This window comes from Opisthorchis viverrini (genome assembly GCF_000715545.1).
Source record: "Opisthorchis viverrini unplaced genomic scaffold opera_v5_32, whole genome shotgun sequence".
NCBI classification, from domain to species: Eukaryota; Metazoa; Platyhelminthes; class Trematoda; order Opisthorchiida; family Opisthorchiidae; genus Opisthorchis; species Opisthorchis viverrini.
In genome coordinates this window covers 716,335-727,909 of record NW_008751687.1, presented here as the reverse complement: position 1 = coordinate 727,909, position 11,575 = coordinate 716,335, and the positions used below count along the sequence as shown (strand labels likewise).

Below are 11,575 nucleotides of genomic sequence, written 5' to 3'. Positions count from 1 at the left end.
CCCTGCAGTGTCCCGATAGCAAAGCGTACCCAACTACATCCCGTCACGAGAAAGAAACACGGAAATCATTCCTTGAACAGTCAACACCATCATCCAGTGAACCAGCATAGTGAGAGTCAAGGAGTCCCTTGTGATTTGAACTCATCAAACTGATCACACATTTGTTGCGCACGCAGTATTGGCAGTAAACCAGCCGAGTGGACTTGCCTACTTGGTCCTGTGCTTCAATATGCACGGACCAGTTGACAATCCCGCCAACAATGAGCAACCTGCTGTGCTCATATTCTGATGCGTGTGGTTACTTATGGATAGTGGTGTTAGAATCTAACTGCGTTCAAATGTGAATATCTCAAATACTATTCAAAAAGCCTCCTAACTTTGTCGGTAACCGCTTCTCGCGGTACATTTCTTGCCTACTTCGACTATGTTGCAGTAATATTTAGGCTCGACAATGCCACTTCCCCCGAGGTGTATTGGGTACTGGGAGGTTGCTGTACGCACACAATATCAATTCACGCAGTGATGTGAGGACAAGAAACCGACCACACGCTATCAGAACACGCTGAGAACAGGGACAAATAGTATAATAAGGTAGCTTGAAATGACCGCTGAAAGACAGTGTACTTCCGTGGCAATATGCATCCAGTTAGTTCGGGAACAAGGCAAATTTACAGGAATATAAGATATAAGACCGGGAATTAGAATGAAGCTAATGGGAAACCTAATAACTTTATACAACACAAAGCGTCAGTCTACGGGAAACGGGTAATGGGCTAAAACGCCTTCTTCTGATGTTGCTGAAATAAACAGTCAGCCCTGACGAACCTGAAATTGGAAAGGACAGGTAAATTTTCGTTCAGCTCACTGGGAAATTCATACGCAACAATAATCCTAACAGAACTCACAACACTCTCACAGGTTGAGTTTGGTATGAACAACCAGACCACTGCTGACACATCAATTGGAACTAGTACTGTAAAACCAAAACAAATGGTTTGGTACGCAATCGGTGAACTGCTTACCAAACCTCTCTGAAACGATGACAACCCAATCAATCTCAAATATTTTCCAGTGGACCGCTGCTCCTTCACATAACTTATTCATTTTCCTGTGGTTCGACTGGTCAATGAACACGAGCCATTCAGAATTCCCACTACAATATTCTTCCTGGTATGAATTCATGACATACAGCGTGCAACAACAAATTAACAATAAGCCAGTTTCAAGTGAATGTCATACATGACACCCAAGACAATTCCGGAGTTTACGATGGATCACGACAGTATTTAGAAAGTTAAGTCAGGAGACTGATTTTGGAGTATTTGAAGGAATTTAATTCTCTTTTGGGACACAATCTATTTCAATCAGTACTTTCATTAGATACCTAAGTATGGTCCATCAGTCGCGCAGAACGATATCCAGGTATCTGGGTAAATGGGTTTCCAAAAAATATTATATGTGGATCCGAATGACCAACAGCTCTAATTAAGCTGAATTCGGTGGCTAGCACACTAGTGAGCGTGACAGATTCCATCGTTGTCTCTCCCTCCAAGCACGCCCATTCACTTACTCGAGCGAAAGATTGGGAACTAAGCCATGTATGGAGACCAAGTTTTATGACTGAGATAGAAGCGACATTAATCAAAAAGAGATCGGTTACATGTTAAATCAAATGGGAAGTACACCTCGCAAACGTTGTTCAAGATGAAAATCAGACCCTCTATCTGCAGCGCCCTTACGGCGCCAAACTGTCGTAGGAAATGAAGTAATGTAAATGCACCCAAACTGTAAGATGGGCAATCGAAAAGTCAAGAAGGGGTTCGAATCACGAATCTCCCGATATGTGGTACACACCCTAAAAAACTAGTCTGAGTAAGAAACTGGCGGTTCTATTTGGGAAAACAGCTAAAGAGGAGGTGCGCCACAATGCTCCAAAAATGTACCCCTAAGTATAGTATGTCCAGCGGGAAGCGGATCTAGGCCAAATACAAACACTTTCTGTACCAGAGTGCTTTGCTGTTCAAAGCTTGTCATCATAAAAAACACCGGATCAGCTCAGTTCATTTTGACAACAGCGAACCAGGCATGAAGGTACGGTAGCTCGGGTCACTGCAGTTTATGATAGCGGATAGTGTAGGACGTGGACAGCTGGTACGGAAAGCACATAGAAACAAGAAAATACAGGCTAATGACTGGAAATAGGAAAGAAGATAGAACGGAACGACTGGTTACAAAACATAATGTTGATGAGCGCCTTGAACCACCGATGTGATAGCTCTCTGGTATTGCAATCAAGTAAACACAAATGCGGCTGAGTCACAGTTACGCTTTTCATGGTCTATCACTAGGTGGTGCACTGTCCGGCTTGTTGTATGTTCCAGCCGGAACATCCGACAGCATTCGTTGGGTTAAAGCGGCTGATCTGCCGAAGTAGCTCGCCAACTGGACAAGCAGTTGGTTTGCTGCCAAAAACCAATTGTCGCACTTCAGCATTGTTCACCTGATTTTCCCATGTCCAATACTCTGAATTCACCAACTGCTGTCTTCAAGCACGGTAGACAGGCTTCAAGACTGTGAAGCACTGTTGCGGTGTAGATCCTGTCTTTCTTTCCCAGATTAAAGTCATTTCGATCCCACAGGTGCTCCATTTGAAAAAGGTAGCATGCTTAGTGATCCTCACTTCATCGATAACGTTGTCATCTGTCTTTCCAAATAAGTAAGTCTGTCCACTTGATTGAACGGTCCCGATGTGTTTCCCCGCTCTTCTCAATTTCTCAATAGCGTTCCATACTTTGAAGGTACCAAGCGCAGACTAAATCGTACGGCGAATTCTGTGCCTGGACTAATTACGGAGGAAGTAGATTGATATCGTCCGTATATTCCTGGTTTCCCGGAAAGAAGTTACACACCTGGGTGAGAATATATCGCGAGCGCTTCCTCACAAACCAGTTTGACTGTGAGACTTAAGAGATGATGAAGGATATTACTGACGGGCAGTTGATGGAATCAGAAGACTTTACGTAGACTTTTAAACTTCCATGGGTGCTGGAGTATAGGGACTGGAGAAACGTGATGTCCGGAACACATTTACAGTAGCGTGATCAACTCACCTGCTTAGATCTAGGAAGAAAATGGCTGTTGATCTTTCGTCGCTGTGGCAGCGTTCTAGAAGTTGTCGCAAAGTGTTGGCATGGTCAACGTACCTACTGATCTATACTGTGTGTGAATTCTGGTACCTCTACGTAGAACGACACCTGTCGAGAATTTATAGGAAACAGTGACTGGAGTGATACTCTGATGATTCTCATATTCAGGTCCATCACGAACGACAGCAGACATGCGCTTAAACGGATGATAGAGTCTAGAATGGGTCTTCGAGGCATCTTTCTCTGCGATGAATTTACTGACAAGCAGTTTTTGGTCCGGTGCTGCGAAAAAGATTGGAAAATGTTCGATTACTTCAAATCGCTCAAGTTCCTCTCATTGATTTGGGTTTCCCTAACCGCCAGTTCTCTGAATCAGTCTTGAGACTTTAAGTGAAGTATCTTTCCCGGGTCGTCTGTCGGCCCGATGAGACTTCTTCCTTGTCTCAACCACGAAAACGGATCGCTGTGAAATCTGACTTGAATTGGACTTTATTTTGGGACTAACGGTCAGATGTAGTAAAAGTTCCACTGGTTTCCTCTTGTTCGCAGAGAAACGGACTGCACAAGGGTCTCAAATCGGGGCATTACCTGAATTCGTACATGTGTTCCAAATAGGAGCGACAGTCTTAAACACATGCATACATATACAGCCAAATGCTAGGTGATGAGTCTGAGCGCTCGACTAGTTACAGCTGAGAGGGCTCCAGGTAGTATGATGCTCACGTGGTTGGAAGTTCTTGATCCCGACCAGTAGCTGGTGATCAGCGTATAGTACCGAGACGACTTCCATGCCCGTTGATCATTCCCACTAGGACATTCAAATCGTCAACCAGGATAACGAAATTGTGTGTGTCATCCACAAGTGTGTAGATATTCCCGTAAGCGTGTCTTTGACAGTGTTCCTGCCGCAATGTGCTGGAGTGCATGCCGGATAACGTACAGATTTCGGGCTTTGATTTGTTGGTTGCAGATTCTGATAAACCTAGCCCATTCGGTTGCAAGCAGCCGGCTGTTCACAGGAATACGGCGAAGAAAAGCGTCTTACTAAGAGCAATACTCACATTAATGTTACCACAAAGAACCGATTCTGGATCGACCGACACTAAGAGAATAGAAAGTGGAGAAGCTCAGTAGTTCGGGATCACATTCAGATTCACAGCCGTGGCAAGATCTCGTATACGTACATAACGCATCGAGTTTTGGAAGGAAAACTATAAACAGAAGGGGTCTGATGATCCATCTTACATCAAATTCTGCTACATCTAACGGATTTTTTATCTTTAGTAGCGTGTGTTCAGCTTTTTCTATTTTTGTGGAGTGGACGCCGAATTTACAGTTACAAACAGATGAGATAGTACTGTCACGGGTGGTAATTACGCTGAGACCGATAAATAAAAGGAACAGTGCGGACATTAGTTGTTGGGATCGCAAGCTGAGGAAGGAAATTTGTTGAGGTGTTCCACTTTGAACTCTTGACTCAAAAGTCTAACTTACATGAAAGCGGGATAGAGGAGAGTATAGTTTCCGGAACCTGACAAGTCTGTGAACCGACTGCTCCAAAAATTGGCCGGTTAGTCTTCTCAGAGGGCTCTATCCGGGGCGAACGAATGTATAGCTCCATCCGCTTTAATGTGCAAGGCTGCCTAGCTCGAGTATATGAACCAGTTCATAAAGCTTACGCATTCGACACGAGCTTTTCGATCAGCGGCATATCCTTGTTTTCCAAGGTATTTCGGTCGCACTGAAGAACACACTAGCGTTAAGGTTGGCTGACCGGAGCGTACGAGACGAACCTTTTCTAACCTATCCCTCCGCGAGGAAGGCAATATCGTTTCTTCGGTAAATATATAAACACCGGTGGTTTGGAAGAAACGTTTCGCTGCCTTCATACGCTTGTCGCGGAAAGTACGAACTTATCGCCGTACAACCTCGTAAGATTACTCGTAACGTCAGAGACAGTTGTTGCTCATGTAATTAACTTGCATGGTTGCAGCTTAAAGGACGATGTTTCAGTCACCTTAGCCAGCAGGACCATTTCAGCACTCAAGCCCGACATACAGTAAAAAAAATCGTCCAGCTGTAGCACCCTTTCGGCGCCTAGCTGCCATGCCACACGAAGGAAGCACGAGGGCTGGGATACTGCCAGGTTGCCCAAGCCTAGACGGGGGAAGTCGAGTGGCAGAGGTCGGGTTCGAACCACGGACCTTCCGCTCAGTAAATTCGCGCTCTAACCACTTGGTCCATCTCGCCCCCACATACAGTATATATTGGGGCCGTCCAATCTGAACGGCTACATCGCTAGACGGCATTTGCTTGTTTATCCAAGTCAAAACCCAAGTTCGACGAACATGTCTAAGAGTGATATAGTTTCTCGCCCTTCTGTAGTTGAACTACCGAACAATCTGACGGCTCTCAAAGTCACTCGAGTAGTTACATGAACATGGGCAGTTCCTAGTAAATCGTTCTAATCAGTGTTGTCCAGCCACAAAATCGACAGGTTTGGTTGTCAACCTATACATCAAATTATTACGGAGCACTTCACTGGTAAGCAAGTCCACAGTCAATAAGAAACGAATGTAGTTTTGTCCGTATATTTAGTCTAGTAGCGTTGCCCACAGCGGTTTAGGCAGTTGACGTAAGTGAAACAGCGACTGTTGAGGAGTGGTACCGAACAGGGGGTATATTAAAATATGGAAGTAGTCACGAGCCCAACCATGAGTAACCAGGACGATTGCCACAAACTAGCTTAAGCTTTTGATCAAGAGAAAACCTCCCATGCACATCCGTAGTTATAATCTACGTATAAAAAAGCTGTGCCTCTTCAGTGCAACATACTCATCAGATAAAAAACAACCAAGCACAACTTGATGCATGACTCGCACATGTAGAGTACGATTGGTAGTGCGGAAAGTCACAACACACACTAGCGGAATCCCCCAGAGAAAGCATCAAGGACCACTAATAAAGCCTGCCAGATAACCTATTGAAATCAGAAGAATCAGAGGACCGAGCACCAGACATGCCACTCACCGGTACCAGGTCACAGCTACCACGATCGAGGAGGCATGCCATAAAGCATGTGCGTCGAGAACCCACCCGACTGGGGGGAAATCCCATAGCTCCAACGACATAGAAATCATCAAACACAGAATCGAAACCCGACAATTAAGAACGTATGCTTGTTGTTTTCGGTCGCAGAACAATGACCAAAGGAGCCAACCACAGCAGTTGATGAGTCCTAATAGATAGAAAAATACAAAACGGATTAGAGCGGTTAGTGGCAGCAAAGGCTCCTTTAGCACGGAAAAGACCAATTAGTGTAGGATTTACGCTGAACTTAAATGACATACAATCGTCGTAGACTACAAGACGAAGCCCTAGTTATGATAACAGACTGGACTGAAAATCATTTTCACCCCGACCACTCCGATAACGAAGACATCATTTTGCCAAATATGTACCTGCGAACGGCTTAGTGGGTACCGTTGTGAGGGTCATCGACGATAAGAGGGGAAGAAATGCGCACTAAGTTCTACGGTTGTTAAACTAGAGTGCTATTCACCATGGACTGGCCATATCCAACCATGTCACATATACTGGGATGGCAACTGTCAAGGCAATCTTGTTTGTCAGAAATGGTTTTCAACTAAACTGGGCCGCTTTAACATAGCATAGCGTTGTGTAAAAGGGAATCTGTAGGACAGAAGGTCGTGCAAGGCATTTCCGGTGGTAGGTGAGTGATACGATGGGTCATTTCTCTTCAAAAACACATTGCATATCTCATTACCACACCGACTACACCGATGGACAAACCCTGCATTCCGCTTACTTTACACGCCAGTGCTCCTCCGTGCTATCCATATCAGGTGGATGGACCAACAGAGACTATTGAGAATCTATACATGCACATATCTCGACGGCTGACTTAGAAGTGACTGGAAAAGTTCATGACGTAGTGTGTTGTAAGGTTTCAGCCACAGTAGTTATCGAAGTCCCTTTATTTATTGCCATGATGTGGGTGAGAATGTCCGAAATCGAGTAAATCATTTTAAACCGACTCTGAAAAACGGAGAGAAACCTAGCGCAAAGTGGAAACATTCCAACAGTAAGAGGATTCCTGATTGCACAAAATCTGTCACCGAGAGAAGCAAACAGCATACATCATCAGTTCGGCGACCGTAGCGTGAACCGCCAAATCGAAGACCATGCCTGTGACTGAAGGACAACTGCTCTATATCCCATCTAAGCACTGTTGATCGTGCACTCCTTGTCGAATGGTGCGGAGTTCAACGGCTAACATGACTATTACGGATTCGAACCTCCCTAGGAATTTTCGCGATGCGCACCACTGATGACTGCTACTAAGAATGGAATTGTCGTACAAAGCCTTTAGGGTTTTAATACAGATGGAGGGCCTAATTAAGAGAGTGAAAGCTTTAGTTAAACTAAATCGTTCACTCTCCAGACTGATAGTAGTGGTGCGACCAGAAAAAAGCAAAATACGTAACGTCATTCTGACCCACCTTAAATATTAACAACAAAACGTTTGGCTTCAAATGATTAGCGTTTCAGGAGAAACTTCATCTTCGAGCTACATCCAGTTCATCAGAACTCGTGCGAGGATTGCGGGGCAGCTATACACTTTATAAACACCATGCAAAGAGGCATCGTGACGGGAGGTTTAACTCACCAAAATAGTTCAGAAAGCTGGTGTCGTGATCATTACGTGATATTAAAGCCTTCTTAGAGAAATCTTTGAGTTTCAAGTGTCAAGTTCAGAGAATTACAGATGAGCAAGATAGAAAGCGTTCAGCTGTAGCACCCTTTCGGTGCCTGGCTGCCATGCCACGCGAAGGGAGCACGAGGGCTGGGATACTGCCAGGTTGCCCAAGCCTAGACAAGGGAAGTCGAGTGGCGGAGGTCGGATTCGAACCGCGGACCTTCCGGTCAGTAAATTCGCGCTCTAACCATTTGGACCATCTCGCAAGATAACGAGAATCCAAATGGTCTCCCCACAAACATACGTGAGAAATATGCTTACCCCATCGACCAGTGTTATGCCTTAAATGTATAGCTAGTCAAACTGTTACATTTGTACCTCTCTTTTGCCCTCGTCTGTTGTAAACTGAGCCAGCTCTGCCTACGAATCTAACGTACGGTATTTACCTTCATAGGTGTCTGGTTCATGTGTCGCCCGGCTTTCGACAGAGGTAGAATTTGCAGCCCCTGTACATCCGGGAGGTAGCAGATTTTGATGCTATGGTTGACATTTGCCACGTACAGATCATTCACTACTAAAACGCAATTTAATCAAACAAGGGGGTCTGATGGTGACTAGGAAGGAATACTGTTTTCTAGTAAGCAGCAAATTTTCAGTCTTAAACCTAGCACACCACGTGCACTCAAGTGCGACACTTGCTCACGCAGACAGTTGACATGACAATGCTCAGTTCCATACAACGAACACGGCAACTGCACCTGCTAAGTCAGCTCTGTCCTGTTGTGTCAAAAGAGAGGTTCAACAAGTGTTACCTGATAGGGCATGAGCTACTGTTCTCGTCTATGCACGAAAGTATTTGTCCGACTACACGACAGCTGTATCTCGAGTGTCACAAAAGAAAGATGTGGACATTTGACCTGCCATAATAGCGTCAATCCACAACTCCAGAAACTCTGATCCAATCGTAAAACCAGTAACTCACCAAAGGTAACGCCGAACATCATATTGTATGTGTAGTTAAATTCACGGACAAGCATATAATTCACATGTCGCAAGAAAATTCCCATCACCATCAACGGTAGCGCGTAGTTCAGCAAGGGATGTTGGGGGAATACCCGTCTCTGAAGTGTTATTATTGAGGCCATAACGAAGGCCGTCGCGCTAAAATAATCCATTTTCTACATGGAGGAGAGTTTCCGTGATTAGAATACCAAAGAATTCACCTCAGTGAACGGTACATCACAAGTATGAAATACAGCTGACCATAACCAGGCGTTTATGGAACCCTAGAATTCCAAATTAGACATAATTATATTTTTCAGCTCACCAAATACTGTGCTATCCAGTATTTGAACATCGGAAGGCGATTGTCGAATTGCAGGCACAACAGTGCAAGATAACGAAATTGTAGGAGTAAGTTCAGTGCTGAAAACAGTGCAGAAGCCGGCTCTTGTATTCCCAGCAGCCGTAAGAAAGGCCACTAAAACGGTTGGAACACAAATACCGAAGTATGTTACCTTGCCATAAAACTGTGGAGTGGGCAGGCCATCCGACACAAACGCCTCAACCGTTTTCCACATGCAACGATATCTGCACTCTCTAGGGCAATTCCAGCGAATGGTATCTTCAAGCATGCCGACTGGGTGAACCTTATTCCAATCCGGTGAACCTGCATTATTTGACCGATTACACAGACTGCTCAGACACCTTCTGTTACACATGAAAAAGACATAAGAACGATCTCCGGAGGACGCCAGACCTGGTGACATGCAAGATAAACATAAGGTCAACATCACGGCAACCGCACGCATCCTGGTGCCGTAGGCAGAAACACGTGAAACCTAAAGAGAAACAAAAAGATGGTGCAGACCGAAACAAAAGTGGGAATTAATAGGTAAGGCTGTGGGTTACATTACTTTCAAGTTATAAACTGAGTGAAAGCATGCTAAGCTTCTTCTTCTTATTCATCAGCATCGACAGCATGACATCAGTGCCCAACACTGATGCTTCACTGCCGTGTAACTGGCTGTACGTGGGGTGAGATACTGCCATGGTGCCCACACCTAAACAGGTTCACTTAGAGAGCTTCATTGTTTATTTGGTTTCATTGATGATACCCGGAAACGGTCAAGCCGACTTTCAAGTCCAGAAATACCAGTCATTGAAATAGTGACAACCTACTTCAGCAACATTGCACGCCAGAGTCGAATTGTGAATAATTAGGTAGCTTGACATGATATTTGAAAGCTACCGAAGGGCCAACGCAAACCCTGTGTCCGTGAATGATGAATTGATAAACCTCAGAGGCACACAGGCAATATTAGCTATACGCTCAATAGGATTGATGAATCCAACGATTTAATCTGCAACCAGTGGTGAATAACAAAAGTAATTCCTGGAAACAAATGCCTTTGGCCGAATCAGACTTCCATGTTTCCAATCAATTGAGAGAAGTTTGGAACCGATTGAGAAGTAATCGCTACAGAAGGGTTTGGTAAACACTCAGTGGATTTAGAGCTGGGCGCATTTCGCTTTAGACAGAAAAGCTTCGTCAAGCAAAGTAAGCATGTTACAAATTTGACCGAGTTCTGAGGCAGACAGAGAACTAATCAGCAAGATATCCTTCGATGAGCACACCAGGTCAACAGTGAACGTCAATTAAAAGGTCTTGTTGAATAGTTTGGGTGCCTAACCGTTATGTTCAACGGGATGGTGAAATACAAGATCGCTTTAATAGGATTTGAGTGGCGGATCTTCCGGTTCAAGGCGCTCGAGTTGACGGATGGATATTCTTAAGCGCCAGTGGCAAAATTTGACCTGTATGAGTTTGTAAGAGCCAGGACTATTTGGCCGGAGAGGGTGAGATAGCGCGAGTTTTTGTCTTCTTTTGACCGGTTGATTGAATCGACTGATATAGGGCGCTACTACTGCCTGCAGAGAAAGCTTTCTCCATCTCCTTGACCTTCAAAAGCGTTCTCCGGCATTCTTCAAACTCCTGATTATCTGGTGTTTGAGAGATCTAAGTGTGCCATCACAGTCGCCAGTTGGCCTTTCTGAAAACAATAAGATCTGCTGATCTCGACGATATCCAATGTTCATTTAGTCGAGGCAAGCAGCTTGGACATTTCTGAAAGCCGATAGCATAGCTTTTTTCAACCCACTCCCATTCAACCCCCAATCAATCTTCGTCATCCTCACGAGTGTGCTTTACCAGCAGCCCTCGAACCAGATCAACTCACCACTCTTGAGCTACTGAAACTTGTCGATGATGAATTGAACTACACTGCTTTGGAACGCGTTATACTGACGGAAAGCGAACTCCTAACCGGGCTCGCACAATGGCATGATCAGAGTCAGGTTTCGTACCCTAGAATGAATGACAATGCACAATTTAGGCTCTCAATCTGTAACTAACAGCTACATGGTCCACTTGACTCCATGACCGTCTTGCGGTTGGTGTGTCTCGATGTGTTGGAAGTCAGGAAAAAACGATGACCTGTACACAACGGAAGCAGTCGCTCCCCATTATCCGTACGCTCACCACCGACTTGGAGTCTGCTGCCTAACTGTGCTTCTTCCGGACTTGGTCGGCCCACCTGGACATTCATATCACCCGCAAGAATTATTATGCACATCCTTCTTGCTGACCAAAACAGTCACGATAGATCTTAATAAAACCCGTCCTTAGTCACAGAACTGCACTCTGATG

General features: G+C 44.8%; 1 protein-coding gene across 1 annotated transcript; it reads right to left on the bottom strand.

Moving 5' to 3' along the window:
* Positions 1 to 573: 573 nt before the first annotated feature.
* T265_02513 (hypothetical protein) lies at positions 574 to 11,058 on the bottom strand (the record flags this gene model as incomplete). Its single annotated transcript, XM_009166776.1, has 7 exons — positions 574 to 825; positions 6,177 to 6,384; positions 8,849 to 9,044; positions 9,090 to 9,152; positions 9,194 to 9,346; positions 9,384 to 9,707; positions 10,990 to 11,058. 7 exons carry the CDS (start codon positions 11,056 to 11,058, stop codon positions 774 to 776), a joined length of 1,065 nt encoding a protein of 354 aa, XP_009165040.1.
* Between the last annotated feature and the right edge of the window lie 517 nt (positions 11,059 to 11,575).